Source organism: Monodon monoceros, unplaced genomic scaffold, assembly GCF_005190385.1.
Source record: "Monodon monoceros isolate NGI ecotype Baffin Bay Population unplaced genomic scaffold, NGI_Narwhal_1 Super_Scaffold_1, whole genome shotgun sequence".
Classification (NCBI taxonomy): domain Eukaryota; kingdom Metazoa; phylum Chordata; class Mammalia; order Artiodactyla; family Monodontidae; genus Monodon; species Monodon monoceros.
Genome location: NW_021703765.1, coordinates 16,717,325 through 16,743,581, shown reverse-complemented (window position 1 = coordinate 16,743,581; position 26,257 = coordinate 16,717,325). Strand labels below are relative to the sequence as shown.

Below are 26,257 nucleotides of genomic sequence, written 5' to 3'. Positions count from 1 at the left end.
GTCGGTCGACCTAGTCCCAAGCCTTCTTTAAAACTAGGCAGGCGGACGCGCTAGAAGCTTTGCTCTGCGGAGGTCTGGATTCGGGCTGCCGCTGCCTGTCCAGACCCGCTGCCCCAGAGCAGGTGCCAAAGCTTCTTGGGGTGGGGTCTCCTCCGCCCCTCCCCTCCCCCAAGCTCGCCCACTCCCCGCGCCTGGACTACTGAGGCTAGGTGGGTTAAGCCCAGGCTCCGGCATCCCGCTGGGTTCTCCCCGCGACCCTACTCCCCACCTTCGAATCCAGGCACCAGGGCTTAGGGCTCCGAGAAAACGCTCCCCCGGCAGGGAGGGCTCCGGGAGCTTCGTTTTTCTTTTCCTAAGAGGCTAGCTGAGGGTGGGAAGAACACTAACAAACTCCAACTCTCCCCCGACCCTGGCGCAGTGTCTGTCTGTCCACCCAAAAGTTCAGGGCAGTCCCCCGCCAGCTCTTCTAACTTGGCCTTTTCGATATTAACAACATCCACGCAGAGCCAGAAGCAGACGAAAAAGGACCGGTTCGGCCTCAACACCTAGAAAACTTTGTTTCAGACTTTCCTAGATTCACCTGGAAACTCAGAAGTATCAGTGAATTTCTGAGCTCAGAGGCCGAAGGGAGTTAGTGGGGCTAGGCATCGGTTTTGGTTTTCTTCTCCCTATGCTCAACCAGCCCGAGCTTTCAGGCAGAAGAAAACTGCAGCTAATGGAGATATCAAACAGAGCCACAATTCCGAAGACGACTTTTCTGCCACTAGCACCCACCGTCCATCTGCAAGTGTAATCACAGACTTGCGGCGTCTTCATCACCAGAGGCTGCGAGAAAAGGGGAGAAAATCCTCTGTCATTAAAAGGAACCCTCTATTATCACTATTATTGTTTGTGTATAGCAACATAAGAATGTCCCCCTCCTCTTAAAATTCCCCCACAATATTAAAACAGTATTTGTCGTCAGATTCCTACAAACGCTTGAGGCCTTTCTGGAAAACCATTACCATTCAATGGCTAGAAAATTGCTCTCCTTCCTTTAAAAAAAAAAAAAAAAGGCACAGCAGCAGATATAACAGACAACAAAAACTTTCTCCTGCATAATCCCTGCTCATGGAATGACAAAGAAATGACATTGACTTACCCCTGAACGGATGATGTGTTTGATAAGTGGGGGACTTTTTCGAAGATTTCTGTTCAGGAGCTGCACAGACAGCTGCAATTCATGGGCGACGCTGATTGCCAGAAACGCTATGGATTGGCATGGGGTCTGCAGCTCACAGATCCTGATCAATACCCCTACACTCACACACCAGATGGTTTGGGGAAGGACAAAAATAAAATAGTCCAAGTCAGCCCACCATTATGTTTCTTTGTATTGCTCTGATAAACCTAGTTGTAGCGCAAATCCGTTCTGCCCAACACAAAACCTTCTTCAGGATTTTGAACGTTTGGGTGGAAATAAGCAGCCCCCGCTCTACCCAGGGTTTGGGCTGTGGTTACAGTTGTTTACTAAAAACAGAGCTGTTGGACCCCTTATCCAGATTGGGTTTACTTGTGGTGTGTTTATTTTTTTTCGTGAATAATTTATAGGGTCTCTGTTTTAATTGAATGTTCATGTCTCTCTCCCTCTCAGACCCTTAAAATTTTTTTAATGTAAAAAAACATATGAAAAGTCCAGTAAAATTTTCCAGTCTTTTTCTGCACTTGCTCAACTTCCATTTTTTTTCTTTTACAGTACAATAGCTTATATTTGTTGTCAAAGCTGCATTTTATTTACAGGCTTCTTTTGAATCATTTCAGTGTTTGGTCTTGAAGAAAATCGGCCCTGCGAATGGGGTATTCTAAGTAATGGATATCCTGCTCCTGATATAATGGCTGGTGCAACTGTTTGTCCAGATTCTAACAGTCGTGAAGTAGCACTTCTGCTGCCACATTTCTATACGGTCAGGGGGAACAGGAGTGTAACTTCAAATTAAAAGAAAAAATTTTGAGTCGTAGAACTTCCGAAGGTTAGAACATGTGTGCTTAACAAGGGGTGGTTAGAAAGCAACTCTTCCTTTTTATTTTCTCGAAGAACTATAGAGAAAAAAATCAAAGATATTTCAAAACATATTTGAAAATTGTATTAGTACTGATATTCTTAAAATTATCTTCAAGTAGATACTATTTTTCCGGTTTAAAAAGAAAGGGAGAAAACATGCAAACTTAATTCAGTAAAAATTAGGATGCTGAGTAAACAAGCACATTAATTTTTCTTTTCAATGGGTTTTGGGTTGAAATATAAAACCTCAAACCGCTATCAGAAAAACAACGTGAAAAGTCTGCTTTAATCTAGCCCAATGAAATTATACACAAAGAAGCCAATGCGATTTCATGATTTCCCTGAGATCGCCAATATTGATCGAGGGAAGGGGAGGGGAGGAGGGGGGGAGGAAGGAGCGAGGCAGCAAGAATATGCAACTCACCTTTCAACTCCCCAGCACGTGACTGCTCCCAGGCACACCGAGGTGGAATACCCAGGAGCAGATTTATCCTGGTAGCCTGGGAAATGAGTTTATAATTTTGAAATTTTATTTAAATGGCAATTTATATGTCTAGGTTTCTGAACGGAGGCAGTGCCTACCAGATGTCCCAGCCTGGGGTCACTGGCCACTGCTTGAGCCTGAAGCCAGGGCAGAGGAGGCTGCCTTCGGCACTGGGGCACATCAAACAGATTTTTCCCCTGTCTTGCTCCTCTCCTGCCTTATTTCAGTGTCTGAGCACTCCTGGACCAACGGGATTGCACTCTTGTGAACTTTTGTTCAACTCGGTGTGTATTTCAAACATTAACTTTCAAATTATCCCAAATGTACAGCTGCCATATACAAGGTGGGGAGGGTGAAGAGAGATGGTAGGGGAGGTGAGGGAGAGAGGAAAGTCAGAGAAACAGAAAACTGAGTGATTTTACCTGTCTAGTACTGTGACATTAAAAGATGTGAGCATCTAGAAAAGTATGTCTAGCAAAGCAGGGGATCATCCACTTTCTTACTCAGGCTTTGATATCACAAGAAGAGGCTATTTGAAAGAATAATTGGCAAGGTATTGGCCAGAATTCAATAAAGTTGATCTAGAAATAGTGTCACTGTACGTTCATGTGACAGCATGATGTGGGAGGGGGTGGATTTTTTTGCTCTGTAGCTAGAAGAGAGAGGAGGGCAGCCGTAAAAGGTCACCAAGACTAAGAACTGTTTTCCAAATGAATAAAACCTTTCTCTAGCGCCAGGGAGGCACATACAGTATTCCAGACTGTGTCCTTGTTTTCTTATCAAGTTTTCTCTAACAGCTGGAAGTTGTTGGAGGGGGCTGTCTTAAGGAGACCCCCTGCTCTTCTTTTGACAGCTGATCAAAAGAAAATAGGTCACGCTTCTCCAACTTATGTCCACCCTGTCCTTAATTACTGTCTCTTTAAACAAAGGCAACATCTGCGCAACCTCAGCTAGCTTGAATCTTCGCAGGCAAACAGAACGCAACCTGCTTCGGAAGAATCTGTTTCTTGTAAGGTTTTCAATGCCGAGTGGCTCTCTGCCTTCAGCTACCCCCTCCACCCCAACCCGGGCCGCAGAAATCTCCACCTTCTCTCTACAACCCCGCTCCATTCCCAGTCGCCGACCAGGGGTTACTAAACAACGGCAATCCTGGGTAGATGAAGGTACACTTTTCAAAGCTGCGGCTTGCGAGCGTTCTGGAACTCAACAGGGCTCTGGTCTTTTCAGAAACAAGGTTTGGATATACAGATATGGGCTCCATGTCATCTATCCACAGCCGTAACCCAGGGCGTTCCTCTCCCGGGATTCGAGAGACGTGTGTGTGTGTGTGTGTGTGTGTGTTAGGGGGAAGATCCGCGAGTAACGTCCCGGACGTTTACATACTCCCTACCCCCAGGAGAAGTTTGCTAACTAAGGCATCGGCAACAACCCTGCTGTACACTACCCCCCTCCAGCCCCCGCCCCCTCCCACCACTCCTTTCCAACTCGCTCGCGCAGCAAGCATTTGGTCACCTTGAAACCGTAGCTCCTGGTGTTCTAGTTTTGTTTTGCAATCTAGCAGGGGCCCTTTTGAAGGCTCATAACTGAGAGATTTATGGGCTCGCCGGGTAATTAAATGATGTTATTGTGTTAACTTTGCAGGCATTACTGCGGCCCGCGCCGCGGGTGGGCTTGCGTCCGCCAGCCGCAGCTAGCAGGCAGCGAGGGCGCTGGAGTTCCTTCGCCCCGTAGATTCCGCACTCCCCAGTCTCGGGAATTTACCCTACATTAGAATACATTAGCGCCCGCATTTTTAAAGGCTAAACTACTGGCTCCCAGCTAGGGACGCTTGGGAAGTGGCTTGTTAGGAGACGTGGGATTGTTTTTACACCAGCACGTAGCTGGAGTTTTCCCTCCTGGCTTGCCTCGATAAAAGCTTTGGGGTGAAGCAAGGGGAACTGAAGCAAAAGCCCTTTAGCCCAGGTCGCAGCAGCTCCGGAGAGACACAGAGCGTTATCTTTAACGTAATTTCTCTCCCTCACTCGCTCTCTCGCCTCTCTCCCCACTACCCTCTCCTCCCCTCCCTCTCTTTCTCTCCTTGACGTTTGATTCCAGTGGCAAAGGAGGAAAAAAAAAAAAAAAAAAAAGCACAGAGCCGTCAGCCAAACGTGAAACGCGCGGCCCCGCCCGCTCCTCAGCCATTGGCAGCTGTGCGCAGGAGGCCCGCCTCCCGGGGCAGTCGCGGCCACGCAGTGGCTGCTCGCGGCGCCCATCGGGCACTGCCCCGCCCCGGGTCCGGGAAGGTAGGTTGGCTGCCCCGGCGAGCGGCAGAGCCCTTCTGGACAGCTCCCGCTCACCCAAACAGAAGACGTCGGCACCGGAGCGGGCTCGGACATGGCTAGGCAGAGCGCAGCCCCGAGCGGCGGGACTCGGTGATCCCTCCCTCCTTCCCCGCCCCCCCCCGTCTCCCGCACACACGCCCCGTCTGCCCCCACCCCACCCCACCCCCACCCCGGGCGCGCCCGCCCGCCCGCAGCCCGGGGCGCACACCCGCACGCACGCTCCCCCTCCACACGCTCACGCACTCCCGCGCCGTCCCTTGCTCCCGCGGCAGAGCTCCGCCACGCGCGCCTTGCCAGCCCGCCGGCCACCCCCGCCGCCCCCGCCGCCCCCGGGCCCCGATGGACTGAATGAAGGCTGCCTACACCGCCTATCGATGCCTCACCAAAGACCTAGAAGGCTGCGCCATGAACCCGGAGCTGACAATGGAAAGTCTGGGCACTTTGCACGGGCCGGCCGGCGGCGGCAGCGGTGGGGGCGGCGGCGGGGGCGGCGGGGGCGGCGGCGGGGGCCCGGGCCATGAGCAGGAGCTGCTGGCCAGCACCAGCCCTCACCACGCGGGCCGCGGCGCCGCTGGCTCGCTGCGGGGCCCGCCGCCTCCGCCGCCGCCGCCGCCGCCAACGGCGCACCAGGAGCTGGGCACGGCGGCAGCGGCGGCAGCAGCGGCGTCGCGCTCGGCCATGGTCACTAGCATGGCCTCGATCCTGGACGGCGGCGACTACCGGCCTGAGCTCTCCATCCCGCTCCATCATGCCATGAGCATGTCCTGCGACTCGTCCCCGCCCGGCATGGGCATGAGCAACACCTACACCACGCTGACGCCTCTCCAGCCGCTGCCGCCCATCTCCACCGTGTCGGACAAGTTCCACCACCCGCACCCGCACCCCCACCACCACCACCACCACCACCACCACCACCACCACCAGCGCCTGTCGGGCAACGTCAGCGGCAGCTTCACCCTCATGCGCGACGAGCGAGGGCTCCCGACCATGAACAACCTCTACAGCCCCTACAAGGAGATGCCCGGCATGAGCCAGAGCCTGTCCCCGCTGGCCGCCACACCGCTGGGCAACGGGCTGGGCGGCCTCCACAACGCGCAGCAGAGCCTGCCCAGCTACGGGCCCCCGGGCCACGACAAAATGCTCAGCCCCAACTTCGACGCGCATCACACTGCCATGCTGACCCGCGGTGAGCAACACCTGTCCCGCGGTCTGGGCACCCCGCCCGCGGCCATGATGTCTCACCTCAACGGCCTACACCACCCGGGCCACGCTCAGTCCCATGGGCCGGTGCTGGCGCCTAGCCGTGAGAGGCCACCCTCGTCCTCTTCGGGATCGCAGGTGGCCACATCAGGCCAGCTGGAGGAGATCAACACCAAAGAGGTGGCCCAGCGTATCACCGCCGAGCTGAAGCGCTACAGCATCCCACAAGCGATCTTCGCGCAGAGGGTGCTGTGCCGGTCTCAGGGGACTCTCTCCGACCTGCTCCGGAACCCCAAACCGTGGAGTAAACTCAAATCTGGCAGGGAGACCTTCCGCAGGATGTGGAAGTGGCTGCAGGAGCCCGAGTTCCAGCGCATGTCTGCCTTACGCCTGGCAGGTAAGCCCAGAGGGTCTCCTGGAGCCAGGGTGCTGAGAGAGGGCTCCGGGGTGCCTGTGGCCCCGGGTGAGGGCGCTTAGCCACATCTCTGGGTTCTCGCCTCCTCTCCACACTTCCTATTTCTTCTCTACTTTATTTCTTCTTCTGTTTCCTCTTTCTCCTCTCCTCTTCTTTCTGTTCTCCCTTTCTCTTCTCTTCCTTCCTCCCTCCTCGTTTCCTGGGCTTCCTGACCGACCCCCACCCGCATTTTATTCGCACTTTGGTCAACGTGCCAACTCTGCCCTCTCCTTCCGACCTTACCCAGTTGTGGGAGTCGCGATGGGGGTGCACCGTGTCCGCTAGGAGCCCTCTCTTTCCGGGACTCACAGGAAAGGGGGATTGCCTTTATTGGAAACCCTGTGCACTTGAACTCTTGCTTAGACAATACATTTCCAAGCTTGCTTAGGCAATACGTTTCCGTTTTCCAAGCTGCCTGGTCTCCCTATACGGAGGCAGTTGGTGGGCTGGGGTGGGGGAGCGGGAGGCAAACTTGTTTGGTCACTGACAAGAGTCACAGCCTTGCCCACGCGGAGAACGGGTGACCAGGGTACAACAGCGCTTCCCGAGCCCGTTTCCAGCCTTGACATTGGCACGGGGACTTTATGATCGAAAGAGCAGGCTGGGGCCAGCTCCCTTGTCACTGCCCACAGTGAGGGGAGGGTACAAGGACGAAGGCTGGGACTGCCACATCCTCTCTGGGAGGACGGGAGAGGAGCAACTAAGAGTAGAGAGCGTCCTGCCTCACTCGCCGGCCGCCCTTGCCCGGCTCCCAGCGTCTGCCAGGATTTGCCGAGGTTTGGGGCCTCCGGGAGAGACTGGGAGCTCGCGGGAAGAGGTGCAGAAAAATTAAGATGCAGGTTAGTTAACGCATCTTGGCCGCGGGCTACAGGCTCCGCCTTTGCATTAAGCGGACGCTGATTGTGCGTGTAGCTCGGCGACGGGGAGGGCTTGCGGCCGGCGGGAGAGGACGGGTCGACGCATTGGTTACATTGTTCTGTAGCCGGCTTGGCTCTTTGTGCCTCCTCTAGCGGCAGAGCCGCGAGGTACAGCCCTCTATTGTTCTAGGAGCGCAGAAACCTCCTGCGTGGGCGGCGGGAACCAGAGAGAAAGGCGCAGCCGTGGCTGCGACTGGCACACAGTTGCGCGCTTTAGTGCGCACAGAGCCAGCGCGGTGCGCGTGGCAATTGCGCTGCCCCCAGGACCCTGCCACGGGCCAAGAGGGGCAAAGTGTCCAGGCGCCCCACTGGGGAGGACGCACGGTACCCGGACGCAGGCCGAGATGGGCAGCTTCTTTTGGATTGAGGCTGTCTCTCCCGATCGTCGGATTATCTGGCGGACAGTTCGTGGTGGCAGTGATTTACATAGGTGCGGGTAGTGGGTAGCGCGCGGTTCCGAGCCGCACACAACGCGCTTCCGGAGCTGTGAGCTCAGGCTTCCTCTCTGGCTCCCCGGGGCTATCCTCGCACCGCTGAGCCTGGCTTGTAGGGTGCACTCTACTTACGCCGGACAGGGCTGGGGGGTGTGACAGGCAACGTGTTCGCCCAGGCTTGGGGAGGGGGCGTTTCCACTCTGACAGCCTCCGCCTTTGCCCGCTCTTGGAGGATTCGGATCTCCAGTCAGTAATCTCCCAGCAGTGTTGATCTGAAAAGGTAAAGAAACTAGTCCCTCCGCCAAGGGCTTCCTCACATCGGTGGACTCCAAATAGTTCTGCATGGATTTAGAAACCTACTTTATCTTTCTCCTTATTTAGCTTTTTACTCTTCATCCTCTCCTACAATTTTCTCCGATTGCTCTTGGTTCCTCGCAAAGATTAAGCAGTGAATAGAGATTATCCGTGAAAAACTGGAAGCTTACTGACAATTCCAAACAGCGTGGTACCCCTTTATCTTAGGCCCCTGAAAAGGCCTTTAGTCCCTCACGGGTGAGCTTTAGCAAGGGCTGGCTTCTTGGGCACAGGCAGCCAGAAGAAACTTGGCAGCTGGTCTTGGGGAGGGGGGACCAGGGTAAGGTAAAGGCAGGATGACAGCTATTCTAGTCAGGCTGATCTCAGAGCGCTGCCGCCCCCTCACGCCTGTCCCGAAAAAGACAGAGATTTTTAAAACACGTGCCCTCTGCCAATGTATAAGTGATTTGGAAAGTAATGCTTTCCTGGCTAGCCGGTCTCAAGCATTTTTGCAACAGCATTGCTGGGATGGGGGAGAGTGTGGCATCCCTGGGGGACCCCAGTCCCACCACCCACCACGGGAGAGTCCCGGGGCCACTCAGGGGCTGGCCTCAGGCAGCATCGGGGATTTTCAGAGCAGGAGCAAGAAAGCCCGCTCAGTGGGAGTCTGAAAGCCTCCTTCAGCGACTGGGAATTTCCTGCGAGGGACCCCGCTTTGCTCAGGCATTCAAATGTGTGTCTGTTTTATTACCCAGAGCTGAAAAGGGACAAGAGCTTTAGCCTTTTTATCTGGCCATTCGATCAGCAACTACAAGTGTGTTGAGTGGTTATTATTACATAGGAAGCTTTTCAGTTTGGGGTCGGTAGATCAGTCTCTTCAGACACTGATGCAGAAGCTGGGACTGGTATTATGTACTTGGAGCGCTAGTGGACAGGAGCAAATGGAGAAGAAAAGCTGAGCCCTTCTCCACCAGGAGTATGGATCGGAATCTCGCCAGGACGCTGCCGAGGGCCCACACCGTTGAGCTCTGGGGGTTAAACAATCCCAGTGATTCTACAGGGCAGCTCTGCCTGAATCCCAGGCCCGAACCTCGCCGAGACCGACCAGCCCCCCATCTCATCGAGACCAGCTCTCTCTCTCTCTCTCTCTCTCTCTCTCTCTCTCTCTCTCTCTCTCTTTTAATTTCGCTTTCTCTTTCCCGTTTTGGGTCTTGCCAGAGGTAAGCAGATAGGGGTTTGAGGAACCGCAGAGTTAAGATGCCTGATTTGGGCCAGTGTCGGCAACCTCACCCTTAGGTGAAGTACACCCCCGTCACAACAGAGGCGCCGACCGCCTCGGTGTATCCACAGCCCGGGATAGCATAGCAAAAGGGAAGGGAGAAGATGGGGGAGCTCAGATTGCCTCAACAGTAGATTTCAGAGAAATGGGCTCCAAGTGCACGACTTCGTTCATAAAGGGTGGCGAGGGCCGAAACTGCTTGCAACCATGCGGGCTTGGGTCTCTTCCGCGGTCCCCGGGTCTGGCACCGGCAGAGCAGTTTTTATTAACCCGGCAAGAGGCGACGAGGACAAACTCCAGCGTGTTCAAGCACAAATCCTCAAGAGGCCTCTGAACTAAGCACACACGAACCAGGAGGGACCGAGAGAACCCAGGCAAGAAAGTGGATGGGCGCCTCGCGGAGGACGATCGAGGCCCCGGTGGCGGGAGTGGTTTCCTCCAACAACTGGAAGACAGAGCAGAGACCCTCCGACGACACACCCTGCCCAGGTTTCCGCCTTCTGTGAGCCGGGCTCCCGGGGCGGCCCGCCCCGAGCCTGCCTCGCGTCCCCGCGGCGAACAGACGCCCGGCCCTCCCCAGGCAGCAGCTCCCAGCGACCAGTCCGGAGCCACCTCTTGCTGAGGCAGCGGAGGGCCCTTAACCAACCCAACGGGATGTCGCCTGGGCCACCTGACGCCCGCGGCAGGGGAGCGTGGCCAGGGCACAACGCTGCGGCGCCTGCCAGGGGCACCACGTGCGTGCGCGGCTCCTTTTGGCGCCAGGGGACGTCCTCGGGCCACCCTAAGCCTAGGGACGGGGGCGGGGACCTCATCCGCAGAGGCCCGCACCCCGACTCCCACCCCTCCCTCTGGTCAGCCTCTCGGCCGGGCTCAGCCGGTCTCTCCCGAAGGTTTAGTTCGGGATCCGAGCCGGAGAGGCCGAATGTACCACGTCGGTACGGAACACAAGATGTTTTCTCCTGCTGGCTGGTCGGATTAATAATTGAAAAGCTCACTACCATCCTTGCTTGGTCAAGTCCCCGGTGCCTCGAGAACACCTTCCCAACCCGCATTAGGGTGGGCGGGAGCTGGGCCGAGCCGGCGGGACGCGAGGGAGGTTAGTGAACCCGTGGGCGAGAAGTAGCCCGGGTCCACGGGCGCCCTCGATGCGAGAGGCTGCGCATTTATTTTTATTCCAGGCTTTCCACCATGTGGTTATGTCACTTTCTCAAACAAATGTGTATATGGAGGGAGATCGATGCTGATAATGTTTAGAAGATTAAAAGAGCATTAATGCTGGCAACAATAATGTTAACGTGTAGACCCAGATTTCATTGATCTGGAACTTGATCCGGCGCGTTTCCAGTAAGCCCGACGGCGCCCTCTTCCCAGCAGAGCGCTCGCCAGCGGCCTGGCTCCCCGGCGCTCCCGCCGCGCTGCTTCCGCAGCTGCAGGCGGGTTCTCGGGTCTGGCCGCTGCTTCACCCCGCGCGGCCCCAGCCCGCCGCTTCCTACTCGAGGTTTCCTGCTGTCGCCAGGCTGCCTGCCCTCTCCCCCGGTCCCCGCGCGCGCAACGCCGCTTTCTGCGCTCGCTGCCGCGGGCTCTGCGGGTGGTTGGTATACCGAAGGCGTCGCACGGTACGGCGCCCGAGTCCTCTCGTGCTTAGGGTGCCTTCGCCTCTGCCCCGCGCGGCCCGCATCTGGTCCAGCAGGGCCGGGAGCAACTTCTTTCCTCCACGGAAACCATCCCGGAAATTTGGTCTCCTCTCCATATGAGGGAACGTCCAAGCCGAACTTTAGAAACGACGTCTCTAAAGAGAAAAACAAATATATTAACGCATATACGTGGGAACCTAGAAAAAATGGTACAGATGAACTTCCTTGCAAAGCAGAGCTAGAGACACAGACGTATAGAAACGACGTCTTTAAAGCTGCCTTCTAACCTCGTAGCTTCCTGATCCGCGGATCCGCTCCATCCTTGTTTTCATTAAGAAAGAACATTCTCATTAAATGTTCCCATTCGCAGACTTTCTACGCTGGTGCATTAGTTGGACAGTTAAACGAGACCCCAGTGACAATGGCCTGGGCTTCACCCCTCAGAATGGTCTGCTCTGGGCTAATTGGGTCACAACCAGAGAAGAATCTTGTTTCTTGCCCCGGCTGGTAAGAAACACCAGCCTGGGGAACTGCCCCGCCCCAGCTCCCCTTCCCAGCAGCTGGAGAGATCTTCCCCTCTGAGACTCGGGACTCAGACCTGGCCCTAGTAGAGAGGTTTTCTCTGAGACACCTGCCTTGACGGGAAAAGAAAGAACTTCAGAGCTGTCCCTTCCCTCTGGCAGGAAGACCTCCACATCCTGCCAACGGCTCCTTTCGCCAAATGGCTTATTCTTCCAGAAGGAACACTAAGGTGGATGAAGGAAAGAAAGAGCTGGGACGGTAGTGGGGGTGAGATGAGAACTAAATTGTTTGGGTTTTTTGAAATTATAAATTCTCCAGTTTTAGAAATACTAAGCTTTTCCTTCAAGAGAAGGTTTCAACCTGGACGAAAAGGAGTGTTTTCCTTCCTTCAACAACGAAATGAGAAAAAGGAGGAAGGAAAGGAGAGAGAAAAACCCCCCAATCTTGCGTTATTCTGCTTTGCCATGTGGCAAAGGGGAAGCAGTCATTTCTTTCTGTCCTCCCCAGAGATAGGGGTCGTCTTCCTTCCAGTGGGTTTCCTTAGAGAAGGGAGCTTTGATACAGCTCCTTGATTCCTAGTCAGAATGAGCCCTACCCCTCTTCTGAAAACCTACATTGAACTAGGTCCGGTGATCAGATACAGAAACCAAAAAGGGTGGCGAGGTTTCCTTTTGGTGAGGAAGACAGCGGGCCCCTCCCCTCAAGCTCCCGGTGAAGGGCTCTTAGGTTCTGGGAGGGGTGAGTGGGCTTTTGGAGGGTGGAATCTTAGAGTCTCCTCCAACCCCATCTTAGAATCCCAAAACAGGGCTGGATTCCTGGTGAATGGTGAGGGTGGGGCAGAGGGGAAACTGAGCCGCCCAGATTCTCTGTGTCTCTGAGAGCGGCCCCACTTCTCTCCAGAGACACGTGTCTGCCCAGAGGTAACAGGGGACCCTGGGCAAGGTTTACCTTCTAGAGCTCCAGGCCTGAACCCTGAGGGGTAAAGAGGCTGCCTCTCCAGCTTTCTTCAATCCAAAATTTCACTTCAGGGTCGCCTCTTGGTTTTCTGGGCTCTAGAACCTGTTTCTAAAGGAAGATCAGACGAAGGGGGTTGAAGAGTTCTCAGGAAGAAGGTACTGGACGCCACCACACTACTGCTGGTGGCTGGTGTTGGTAGAAACTGTCTTGAGGGAAAGTGGTATCCTGTCGGGGGTATCCCTGGAGGAATGAAAACCTCAGAGGAGAAGCAGAGGGATTTAGTTTCTGGGCTCTTGCCAAAGGAAGGAAAATGAGGAGGGAATAAACAGAAACAATTGTCTGGATAAAGGGCCCTGGGGAAAAGGGTGAATACGGAGGAACCCTGGGCCTTAAACTTCATCTACAAATTCTGGATTATCCTTGTCCCCAACCCTCTCAGAGATCCTTGTTTTTCCTGACCTGGGGACAATTGCTTCCTCTGAGGGGATACTTTTCTTGGTGGGGAGAGACCACTATGAGGGAACCCAACAGGGACATTTATACTGTCAGGTACAGAGCCTGCTCAAGGTGGGCTGGGGGCCCATCAGCACCCCCTTTCATCACCCAGTCTGTCCCCCTAATGCACTTCAGTGCCTTTAGGAAAAGCTTGACTTTTGATTTCCAAGTCTCACTCCAGGTGAAGACCCTGAGAAATGTACACAGGTTTTTGCAGGGGCAGGGAGGTAGCCTGGGTAGCTCAGCCCATCTGAGGCATGGCAAGGCATGGAAGCAGGCTGCGGGCTGTGCACACAGAGCTAGTCTCACTGGGGGAGAAGTGGACATTGTGGACATTGTTGTGAAAAACTGTCCAACACAAATTGTCCCAGAGGGAAGGGAGGCTCTGCGTTCCACCTTGGCGCCTCTCTCGCCATTTGAAGATCCATTACTCTTCTGTAGAAAGCAGACTTTGTTTGGGTTGGAAGCACACCTCCAATGTAATTTAATCAGCATTGGACTTTGGCTCATGTAATCAAATATACATATACTTTCTCCTGCAGGAAGAAAAATAATTTCTCTGTAACTGGTATTGACTTGAAGTCATGTAATCTCTGGAAAGCATCACGTTTTTAAAGGGAAAGGTAAAATTAAGGGGGAAAGAACCCACGGTTTCAGTGGTTTGCCTTGTAATAGCTAAGAGAGCCAGTTACCACCTAAGAAAGGACAGAAGGAGAATTCTAGAGCTGAAATGCATGGGCCGCTCCAATTGTAGGTATCCCACTCCAGCTTCCTCTGTGTAGTCAACCTCCCAGATCTATACTGGTAGGAAACAAGGTTGACTGGCTCACCAGATCCTAGGAATTTGGGCTTTATGTTTATGTTGGGTTGAGGCATCTTTGGAAGAGTCTGGAGCTCCATTGCTCCATTTTTTTCTGTCCTCTTTGGAGAGACCACAGGCAGCAGCAGCAGGATCCCAGTGGGCAGCAAGCCCACTCCACCCCCAGGGCCTTGAGCCTTAAGCTCTGCCCTAGAGCATCCCCCTAGAGCAAGCTTGGACTCCCCACCCCCAGGGCGAGGCTCTGGGCTTTACTCAGGTTGGGTCTGTTAGGGAATCTGTTGTAAACACAGATCCATTGATTTGCATTTGTCAGAGAGTAAAGTTAAACCAGTGAAAAGAGAAGCCCTTACCCTTTTATGCAGGGCCAGGGAAACCTTTCATATCGATCCTATTGATCCAACCTTTCCCTTTAAGGAAACCACATAGTTAAAGACCCTCATTCAATAGATTTACCCTTTGCGCTTGCGATATTCCTTTAAGTGTTCTCATCTAGGATAGCTGGGCATTAAGCCCACACTCCAAACCAAACAAAAATGAAAAGGGGGAAGGAGGGGAGGAGTCAAGAGGCAGAATTGTGGGAAGTGAAACTGAATCAGAACGAAATGTGTAATGACTTGGTTGGGGAATGTTTTTCTCATTCTTCTAAGATGACATGCAGGGATAAGGACAAAATAGATGCATTTAGCGATCTCCTCTTTTCTCTTCTCTCTCTTTCCTTTCCCCCAAAACAAAATCTGTTTAGATGCTAGAGTAACAACATCACAGGAACATCATCTTCTACTGTAAAATTATTTCAATCAAGCCACTAGCTTGGTTCATTTACAGTGGTTCACTTAAAGGCAGTGATCTTCCACAAAAATTATTTTGGTTCATTTGTAGCAAATTGGGAGTAAAATTGTCCCCAGAAATGCAATATTTTGGACTCTGTATATGAGCATGAACACTGAAGTCACTTTCAAAGAGAAGGGCTTGGAGTTGTGTGTTCTGATGGAAGTAGATAGAAACCAGACCAGGAGTAGGGTACAACTTCTTCTTATTGAGCAGTGTAGATGGAACAGGAATTGCTCAATATTGCTCAGTACCCTTTGTGTTTGCAGAAATGAAAATGAAAGTCGCCTTTGTTTCCAGAACTGTTGGCATGATCCGTTTTATTTCTTCCTTGACCCTTTTTGTTCTGTAAATAACATCCATTTGTGATTTTTTTTTTTCAACATGTTCCATGTGCTATTCCTAATGGGCTATCTCTTGGGTTGTGTTCAGACATTCATGTTTGTTTTATGTGATTGAAAAATATTAATGATTCCTTAGGTGAGCTAATGTATTTATCTGCAGAGTGAGTTCAAAGGGCAGAGTTCAGCTATGGTTCAGGTTAATTGAACAGGAAGCAGTGAGCTTTCCAGTCTGTGTTGAACAAGGGACCAGCTCCTTAAAATATCACACTCGGCAAACACACAGTTTCAGTGTCTTCATCCTGGAGTCTGATGTAAGAGGCTCAGATCAACTTGGATTGCTTGTTTAAAAACCCAAAGCAAAGCACAGCCACTGCAACAAAGCCTCCGAGTCCCCCTCAGGGAAGAAGAGTTTTCTCATTGGCTAATTGCTTTATTGGTAGCACTGACCTGCAGAGCAGCTGCAGGGGCCTGGATGAAGGCTTAGGCCTCAGAATAATGTGCTCCATTAGAACAGGGCAAGGCATTTTTTGTTTACTCAATTGGAGCTCCCTGCAAAGTGCCATTAACGCCGGCCCAACCGCATGTGTGTTGCAAAAGGCAAAGGTCACGCCAGTCAGGCTGTAGGCACAGCCAGCTCTGCCCTGGTGGGAGGGAGGGCATCCTGTTGGCACTGCCCTCTTCAAGCTTGGCCCAGCCCCATGGGCCCCTCCAGGGCTTTGACCAAAGCAAGCACTTGCACAACTTGCTTGCATTTCCCAATTGCTGAATCATGTTATTGATGGTTACACAGTTTTGATCTGAGCACCGTCAATCACACATGAGAAAAAAATCCTCCCACTGACCCTCTCTTTCTTAGTTATGTTCCCTTCATCATTGTGTATTACGGTAAATAGAATTGTGCGAACGGTGCTTTTTAGCAGAGTGCTTGGATCAAGAGGAAGACAGACCTCCAACCCTGGCTAGGGGGTTGTTTAGCAGAAAGGAAGTTTGAGGTGGAACCAGGAGCACAGTCAAGGCTTCTACCCAAAGCACCTTGAGCTAGAGTGCCACCTGCCAGGAGTCTTCTAACTGCAACAAGCCTTGCACCTCGAAGGCCCAGGCTCTTTTCTTCACTTTGTTCCTAGTGTCTGTGTCTCCATTCCCCACCCTACTGACCACTACCCGTATTTTCCTAGAAATTTCTTAGGGGACTTTCTCCTGGTCCTTTGGAACTCTAACCTCTGCCTCTCCGAATTCATTGCCAAGGAGAAATCAGCGGTTTTGCTGTGATGGGTAAAGGTGTTTCGCCCACCCTGCACACTGAGGTAATAGTCTCCTGCTTGAGAGATAAGGGGCAGAGAAGGCAAAAACTATCTGTGGGAGAGAAGAGGAATGGTTATGTGTGTAAGAGAAACGGCTCAGTTGATGGTGCCAGTGAGGGCGCTACCAACTGTAAGGTGCTCTGCAAAGGCAAAGTATTGTATGAAGGAGAGGGGGTGAGAGAATTCCTATGGGCAGGGAGGACATCAGGAAAGAGATATGCCAGATCGGTGAGCCAGAGGTGGGCTCTGTGAAACCCCCTGGGAAGAGAAAAAGTGAACCAGCCATTTTGCAGTTGCAAAGAAGTAAACCAGTGAGCTACACTTGGAGCCAAACTGTGGCGCTGGCTGTAGCTCTGTGGGCGGCAGCTGTTTCCAGACTTGCCTCACGCTTCAGCACCACGAACAGCGCCACGGAGGGCCCTGGCAGCCAGCGCGCCCAGTCTGGGTTCTGAGCAAGTTGGCATCTCACCCCAGAGAAGGGAGATGGGTCCTCTACCGGGTTAAATCCGGGCAGGACCCCGATCAGTAGCTCCAGCTCTCTAGATCTCGGAGCCTCAGACAGAACAGGGCCTCAGATTTTCCTCCCTCGGCCCGTGGCTTCGTTTCTCTGTGGGAGGTCAGCGATAATAAAGGGAGAGGAGGCGATGACGGTGAGAGGACAAAAGATGCTAAAGGACCCTTTCCTTTCCAAGAGGAAGAACATTACCTCTGTCGGGGGCGGAGGGATTGAAATGTTTTTCTCCATGTTCCTGGCTTCTGCAGGCGCTGACTGCTACTCTCAGCACGGTATTTCAAATTGAGTGTTTCCTTTCAAGGTTTACGGTCTGGCTGCCCTACACACAAATATACAAAAACGGATTTCCCCTCCCCCCCCGTCTCCACGTGAGTTTTGCAAACATGGTTTTCATTAGATGAAGCAAGATTCTCACATTATATCAGCAGTAGTGTTGCCAGGCTACCTCCAATAAATCTAGAAAGTGGGTTTGATTTCTTCAGAGTTTTCCTTGATGGGGCTGTCTTTAAGAGGAACCTCTCCACCGCTTCTGTGGGCCAAGGGTTGTGTCACTTCCACGAGGCCACACAACGGAGTCACATGGCCCTGGCCACGGTGAGAGCTGACATTAGGCACTGACCCCTGACTCTGGCTGTTTTCATTCAGTAGCTCTGCTTTATTTGTGTTTCTATTACAGGGAAAGGAGGCAGGTGGGTCCTTTTGGTCTGTGATTAAGCACAACTCTCATCTCTTTAGGTTTCTAGTAAAATGGCCCTTGACTTCCCAAAGCTAATTAAAATGTAAACCTTTTGCTTTATATCAAGAAACTTTCGTTCAAGCCTAATTTATTGCTAAAGTGGTTCTCGGGGAGGTAGAGCATAGGAACAGACAAGTGTATCCCCTTTAAACAGAAAGTCAAGGGCATGATAGATGAGATTTTCTTCCCTGTGACAATTCATCTTTAAATTCCAAGTGGCTCTTGGATGAAAGGAAGAAAATCCAGCCCCAAACAAAACAAATCTGGTAGAGCATTCACTCTCAATGTTGAAAAAAATCATTTTCTGTGTCTCTTGCTCTATAAATGAGCAGGAACATATTTGAATTAGATCTAAGAACTGGTTTTAAATCTATTTGATAAACTCTGATTAAAGCAGTTTCTTCAAGTCATATGATCTTTGAATTTGCAGGCATGCATTTCCTAGTAGTTGTTGGGTTACACTATCAAAACCTTTTCCGGTAAAACATGGATTTGACAGTAAGCAAAGCCTTTTTTTTCAAGTCTATTTTATATGCATCACTGCATCTTATTAAAATAAGGCCGTGCACTCTGCAAGGCCTTATACTAAATGCATTTCCTTTCTAGTGAACTCAATGTGGTTTTTAAAAGATATTTTGAGAAGACTGCAATGTAAACAGTACCTCCCCAATAGTCTTCTTTGACTCCAAATACTAAAAAAAAAAAAAAAAAAAAAAGTGTGGATTCAAAGAACTTTTTGTGTTTCTGAAACAGAGCGACAGATTTCCAAATCTAAAGGGTCTTTTTGTTTTTAAGTCTTGGATTCAGATGCCTCCTAACGTATACCCGAGTTTATATCAGTTCACGTTCAAGGCATGAGAGTGAATTCCTTAGTCACTCTCGATGTTTAACCCCTCTCATCCTTTTTTTTTTATTATTGTTCTGAAAAGGAAGAGACACTCTTCCTGTTGAAAACCAATTCTTTGATCTCATTCTGGGCCCCTGCCTCTCCTACCTTCTCAGGACCCAATCCCTTCCTGTGTTTATAACCTCTTCTTAGCACTTTCCCATCTGAATTTTTGTGCTCCAGACTCTCCTATATTTTTTTAATGCTCCCCCAGCACCTGTTCCAACTTTAGCTCTTCCCTCCCTTCACTTCTAGAAAGAGTTGCTCTAACTCAGTCTCTGTTTTTCACCTCCCCTTTCAGTCCCAGGCCTTTGCTGTCTCATTCTGGCCACTCCTGTTTGCTAAATCTGCTCTTACCAATGTCACTGTTGAGGTCTTTGTAGCTAAATCCAATGGATGCTTCTCAGTCCTCACCTTAACTTGGCCCCTCCATGGCCTGTGACACACTCCTGAGTGCGCTTTCTGAAATACCGTACTCTCTAATTTTCCTTTTTGGAAATTGCTATTGCTTCTCGGTCTCCTTTCTGGGCTCCCTCCATCTAGCTCAGCGTTCAGGCCTAGGCTATTCTATTTATTCATTCATCATACTCACCCCGGAAGATTGCATCTGTTTGATTGTCATCCTGCTACGCTGAGGACTTCTAGGTCTCCCTCCAGCCCTGATATCTCTCCTGAGTTCCAGGTCCCTGTTGCCTTCTGCATCTGGACATCTTTGCCTGGGTGTCCTCAAACTCAGTGCATCTCAAAGTGAACTCATTCTTCTTAACCCCCAGCCCCCATCACCACCACCACCAAATATGAGTCTCTTCTTTTATTCTCTCTCTCTCAGTAATAGCATCTTGTACACAGAATCTCAAGCCAAAAACCAGGAAGTCAACTCAAACTCTTTCCTTTTCCCCCAGGTCAGCCATACTAGCCATGTGGACTATACCTCCTAAACATCTGTCTCCATCCCCTCCACTGCTGCCCTCATTGGAGGCATCACCAATTTCAACAGCCTCCTGACCGGTCTCCCTATCTCCAGTCTTGCCTTGTCCCATCCATTTTCCAGCCTTAAGCCACAGTGATTTTTCTGGAACCCAAATCTGACCACAGTACACTGTTGTTTAAAACCCTTTGTTAGCTCCCTTTGACCATTGGTGAAGGTACAGATCCCTGAGCAAGATAGACTAACCCCTGCTCACCTCCAGCCTCATCTCCCATCACTCCGCCCATTTACTCTGCGCGCAAGACATGCTGTACTCCTAGCTCCTCAAACACACCAGGCCATTCCTTTAGCCTAGAATACTTTTTCCCTCACTCAGCTAACCTCACCTCAAAATCTTGGCTTAAAGTTCCTTGTCTTTAAGAGAAATCTTGGCTTAAAGGTCTAGGAAGTTTTCTCTGGTCTCCTAAATTGGGGTCTCCCTGGACCACCTGTCCCATTTCACATAGAACACAGATAGGTATCACCTGCTTACTTGTCAGTGTCCTTCCCCCACCCCAGACTGTAGGTTCTGTGAGACCAAAGATTGGATAGAGCATGTGATAGGCAGCCAGTAAATATCTATGAATAAATTAATGAATACCTTTATATGACATTGTTTCTGCCCATTTTACTCCCCCAAGTTAGTGAATGGCATTCGAAAAAGAATCATCAGTGTTGGTGCATCATTTGGAGATAGTATTTCATATTTCATGATATCAAGTTCTCACTGATGTCATTTTCCTCCTAAGCTAAGATACTACAGGTATGTATGAGTTTTAAAGGGAATCTTGAAGTGGGGTTAAATCTCCCATCCAAAGTTTCAGACTAGTATCTCCAGTGAGGTGAGGGATGTGAAACCATCACTAAACACTAGACTAGGGTGTTACCAGTTGACTCTAGTCTGCCAAGGTAACCTGCTCGAACAGGTAGTTCTTGCTGTCCTGCTCATACGTTGCCCTCTTCGCCACATCAATGTCCCTGCACGCTCTCTTCCTGCTGCCCGAGATGCCTTATCTCATCTGTCCCTCTCCAGATCGTCCCCGGCCACCACCTTAGGCACTCCGTCTCTGAACATTCCCAGCAAACTCTAGCCCATTCTTTTTTCTCCCTTTGCTCAACTCTGGTTGCAGTCATCTGTTCCAAACTGCATAGCAGCTTCTTAGCTGGGGTCTTACACCCCTCTCTAGATCTCTCCTGTATCCCTTCCCTGTGGCTCTGGAGAGGAGATGCCGTATCCTTGTGCCTCCCACAGCTGCTGGTCCATGGCTGAGCACAGAATAGGCATTTTTTTTCAACTGAGTCATTTGATGCATTCCTGCCTACTTTTATGGACTCCCCTAATTTCAGTCACTGGGTTGGGGAGGTGTGGGAGTTAGGCTTTTTTGGTTTTTTGTTTTTGTTTTTTTGCGGTACGCGGGTGCCTCACTGTTGTGGCCTCTCCCGCCGCGGAGCACAGGCTCCGGACGTGCAGGCCCAGCGGCCATGGTTCACGGGTCCAGCCGCTCCGCGGCACGTGGGATCCTCCCGGGCCGGGGCATGAACCCGTGTCCTCTGCATCGGCAGGCAGACTGTCAACCACTGCGCCACCAGGGAAGCCCGGGAGTTAGGTTTTGTATGTCTGCTTATAGCTGGCATTCTTTTCTAGCCTCTACTCTTTTTCTTTTCTTTTTTTATTTTTTTTTACATCTTTAGCCTCTACTCTTCAAATAGGAGTATTCTTTTTTGTAAATATTTTGATCGTTGACAGAAATACTTGCTTACACAGTCAAAAATAGATTCCTGAGTTAACCTGAAATGACACCTAAGCTTAATATGGGGAAAACAGTGCTCATGATGGCTTGGTAAATAACAAAGGTGGTTCTGCTTCCACACACAGCTGAAAATGTTAACCATTTTAGAATATTTGAGGCTGCAAACACATCAGCAAATCAGAGGGACTGTTTTCCTCTTTTAAGTCATTTTAATTATTAATAAACCAAATTTGTATTTAAATGGCAGTAACTTGATACGGTACAAATTCCTAGATTTTTTTTGACTTAAATTTACCTGTAAAGAAAAAAGCCAGAGGTCAACATTTTTGTAAGTTTACCCTTTTTCTTTCTCATTTCCTTTTATTTTGGCAAATGAGTACGTAAAGTTATTTGAGGTCTTTGAAACCCAGTAGTTCAAAGGTTTTCAGGGATATACACAGTTCTGCCTACATAGTACTGATCTAAGTAATTACACATGGACAAAAATTAACTAGCTTCTTTCACCTTTGATTTTATTGGAATTTTAAGATTTGAGTGGATAAATCTCACTTATCTTCATAATATCCATACAGGATTGAGTGAAAAGAGGTTTTACCATTATCTCAACTTTAGGGAGAAACTGAAACTAAGATAATTTGCCGTACCTCTTAGGTGGAAATTATACGTTGCCTGGAGATTTTTTTTTTACAGTTACATTTTGACATTCATATTACATGAGTAACAAACTATGAAGACCAGGCATATATGAACAGAATGTTTAAATTAAGACATTCCAGACCTTTTTTTTTAAATGCCTTTAACTGAGAGCTTTGCTGTGCTGCATGATAATTAGGTATGCTTGGTAAGCAGTTGGCTTCAGTGACTGTCATCTGTGCGCCTTGTGTAGCCAAAACAAGTTTCCACTGACACAGAGGCAGAGACAGGCAGGGGTGGGCAGAGCAAGAGGCAGCTCTGAGGCCTCTCTGAAGAGCCTTGAGCCCTTATTCAGAGGCCGCCCTCTTCTCTGGCTAGGGTACCATGGCCTGGACATGCCATGTCCAGAAAGACCACACACTCCTGTTTTCCCTTCTTCCTGGTGCCGCATCTTCCATCCTCTGCCATCCTCCAAAGGAATTAGGTGGGACCTGGAGGAGAACTGCTGAGTTCACCCTCCCTGACCAGCTCTCCACCTAGAGCCTCGGACTTGGGCTTCCCTAGACAGATTTTGGAAAGTCAGTTAAAAGGGCAGAGTTGGGGGTAGGTAGGGATTGGATTGGAGGGGAGAGGGAGGAAAATCTACAGTAGAGATAGGTGGGCTTTTCTACTGGAAGCCACACCAACTCAGGAGCCCAAGTATTCTGCCTCCTTAGAGCTCCAGAAGTCCCTAGGGCATGAGCATCCCTATCTGAGATGGGGAAGGAGCCCCAAGCTAAGAAGAGAGGGAGTGTATGACAGGTCCTGGGAATAGTGTCTGTAGGACCCAGATCCTTCTATCCTAGGCTGTTGGGAAGGGATTGGAGGCACCAAGCACTCCTTTCTCCCTGCCTCTTTCAGAGCTGATCTTATAGAACCGGGGCAGAGTAGCACAACAAACGGTCTTTGGCTTTGGAGTCAGACAGGCTTGGATATTAATTATAACTCTTCCATTTACTAGCTCTGATTTAACCTCTCGGGGTCTCAGTTTCCTCCTCTATAAAATGGGAATAGTATGTCCATCTCGGAGAACGATGTAAGTATGAGAGATGATCTGTATAAGATCATTGTTAGGTAATGGGCTGATCAGCTGTCGTCAGGACTTTTCCACAGAATTCCTCGCCTAGAGTGATGATCTGAGGGATAAGACGGGCTTGGATGTTGGGGAGGAGGAGAGAAAGGATATAAGATACAGATTTTATTGAACATCTATTATGTGCTATGTATCAGTTACCTATTGCCATAATAATACTAAGTAGCAAACCACCCCAAAACTCGTGGTGTTTAACAATAAGCATTTTCCCTACCCGCCTTCCCCCTTGGTAACCATAAGTTTGTTTTCTACATCTGTGACTCTGTTTTGTAAATAAGTTCATTTGTACCATTTTTTAAGATTCCTTATATAAGCGATATCATGTGATATTTGGGGGGAAGAATAAATTGGGACATTGGGATTGACATATATACACCGCTATATATAAAATAGATAACTAACAAGAACCTACTGTATAGCACAGGGAACTCTACTCAATATTGTGTAATGACCTGTATGGGAAAAGAATCTAAAAAAGAGTGGCTATTTGTATATGTATAACTGATTCACTTTGCTATACAGCAGAAACTACCACAACATTGTAAATCAACTATGCTCCAATAAAAATTAATTTACAAAAACAATAAACATTTTTTTCTCAGATATCTGCAGGATTCAGCTGATCAAGGCTGATCCCAGCTGGGTTTCCCTTTGTGGTTTGGCTGGCTTGATCATGTGTCTGTGGGTGGCTTTGTTCCATGTTTCCTATCCTGGGACCACTGGAGTAGCCTGGGTATGTCCTCACCACAATGACAAAGGGGAAAGCACAAGCAATAACATTCCATTGGTGAAAGCAAGTCACATGGCTGAGCCTAGAGACAGAGTAGGGGGGCACTACCAGATTCCATGGCAAGGAGCCTCGTACAGGAAAGGGTGAATTGGAGTTTGAGGGGTTTGGTATTTTTTGCCATCTACCTCTTACCACATATTTTAGCTCACTTCCATTCTTGCAGGAAGTCATTCCTATGGTTGGGATAGGATAAGGACAGCAGATTTGGCAACAAATAGGAAATAAGTGTGGAAGTATTTCAAAACCCTTTATTACTTTATACTTTATACAAGTAACAAACTATGCCCAGCTTGTTAGAAGCCATGTTTCTTTGTACTAGGCTGATCTGTGGCCATGCCTGACCTTCCCCCTAGATGGTAGCAGGCAGGGAGCCTGGCTTTGCTCTCCTTCATCTTCCCTCTAGTGCTGGCCATAGTTGGCACTCAGTAAGTGCAGGTGATCCCCAGGGTCACACAGCTCTGGTGTCCTAACAGGAGGTCCCTTCTAGCCCCACCAGATGACCACATGTACCTCTACATGTATTTTAAAATAAGACTTCATTTTAAACTTTTTTTTTTTTTTTTCATTGAAATAACCACCAACCATCTGAGGAACAAAAGTCCAAATCTGGGCTTCCCTGGTGGCACAGTGGTTGAGAGTCCGCCTGCCGATTCAGGGGACACGGGTTCGTGCCCCGGTCCGGGAGGATCCCACATGTCGCGGAGCGGCTGGGCCCGTGAGCCATGGCCGCTGAGCCTGCGCGTCCGGAGCCTGTGCTCCGCAACGGGAGAGGCCGCAACAGTGAGAGGCCTGCATACCGCAAAAAAAAAAAAAAGTCCAAATCTGTTGCCTATAGAAGTTAAGCCATCCAATCCAGATCTCCATTATTCTGCGCAGACAACATCCAAACGATGCCAGCACTTTATTCATTTTACCAATGAATACAGAAGCAATTTGGAGGTGACGTCCAAAAGATCAAGAGATTTACTCATTTGTGATTCTAACAATGTCTAAGGCTTGTTGAGGGTTGTTTTGGGTGTTTTGTTTTTTTAACCTTAGGTTCTATTTCTGGCATGCTTTTATTTTTTTTAAATCATAAGCAGTGTTAAAAATACTGGACGGGTTTTGTCTTGTTTCTTAATGTGGGTGTTAAGAGATGCCTTCCATTAGTGAGTATGCCTCAGATAATGTGTTTATTTGCATCTTCCTTCCTCTCTGCCTGTCCCCTAATGGTCTGGTACACAGAGGGCTACTTGAGCTGATGTATATGGACCTCAGTTGCTCTCATTTGCGCATACTTAATTCAGAGAGGTGATCATATTGATTTCCCAGGCCCACTTTTCAAGACATTGTACTAACATAGATATCTTAGCAGCTCTAACTACATTGTCTGAAAAGGAAAACATTTTAAACCTTTGGAAGCAATTTTGATGGACATTTCATTGTGTTCTATATTACTTACCTAATTAAATTTCCTTCACATCAAGGTCTGTTTAAAATTCAATTGAGAAATATTTTTGAGTTCCATTGGGCAGATAACTTTGTTTAGCTGGATTTGTTCTGCATGCATATGAAATGGCATCCTATGAATCAATGCCCAGTGCTTATACTTCCCATGGATGTGAAGAAATGACACCCTTGTAGGCAAGTGTAGTCTCCTGTTATTCATAACAAGCTGTCCCTGGTTACTGAACTTGTTCACCCTGTAATTCCAAAAAGTCCTTGTGTTTTTGTGCCTGTGGTTTGGCAGGCTGATTTATTCGAATTCTGAGCATTGTGAACAAAACCTGTAACTTCTTTCATGGATTAGCTGGAGTCCCGGAATTCCTGTTTGCAAGTTCAGAGTCCAGCTCAAGGCCACTTGCCCCCTTTAGGGCATACAAAAGTCTTATTTGCATAGCGGAGGTGGGTAGAATTCCAGATTGAGTTTGAAAGCAAATAAGGTTATCGGTCTGAGGAGTCATCCCCAGTGGAAGAGGTGTGATTCCTGATGTTTTGTATCTTTGGAAGCAAAACCCAGGAGAAAGGCCTTATCTCTCAGTTCCACCCACCTGCCACCGAAGACAAGAAAAACAGACCCTGCTCATCTTTTATCCTGACTAGCCATCCCATTCAGTTCTGTGGCAAAGGACCCTGCGGTAACAGAGCTGTAATTGGAGAATTGGCATTCCATAAGCACTGCTTTAATACTAAAAAAAAAAAAAAAAAAAAAAAGTTCCAAAGATGTACTGTTTGTTGCATTGTTAATTAGCCTTTAAACATTTCAGAATTGAGTAGATCTTCAAAGTCTTCAAGGTTTATCTTGTTTATCTCTGTCTTAGTCTACTGTACCAAAATACCACAGACAGCTTATTAACAGCAGAAATTTATTGCTCATGGTCTGGAGGCTGGAAGAGCTAGATCAGGGTACCAGCCTGGTTGGGTGAAGGCCCTCTTCAAGGCTGCAGACTTCTCATTGTGTCTTCACATGGTGGAAGGGGTTAGGGAGCTCTTTGGAACCTCTTTTATAAGGGCACTAATCATATTCAAAAGGGTTTTCTACCC

The 26,257-nt window shown here is 49.6% G+C and overlaps 1 protein-coding gene across 1 annotated transcript in view; it reads left to right on the top strand.

Annotated features, from left to right (window-relative positions):
- Window positions 1–5,173: 5,173 nt before the first annotated feature.
- ONECUT2 (one cut homeobox 2) overlaps window positions 5,174–26,257 on the top strand; it is a 42,716-nt gene continuing 21,632 nt past the window's right edge. Inside the window, exon 1 of the mRNA XM_029225255.1 lies at window positions 5,174–6,443. Coding sequence (XP_029081088.1) covers window positions 5,195–6,443 — 1,249 coding nt within the window. The 5' untranslated portion in view covers window positions 5,174–5,194. The remainder of the gene's footprint in view (window positions 6,444–26,257) is intronic.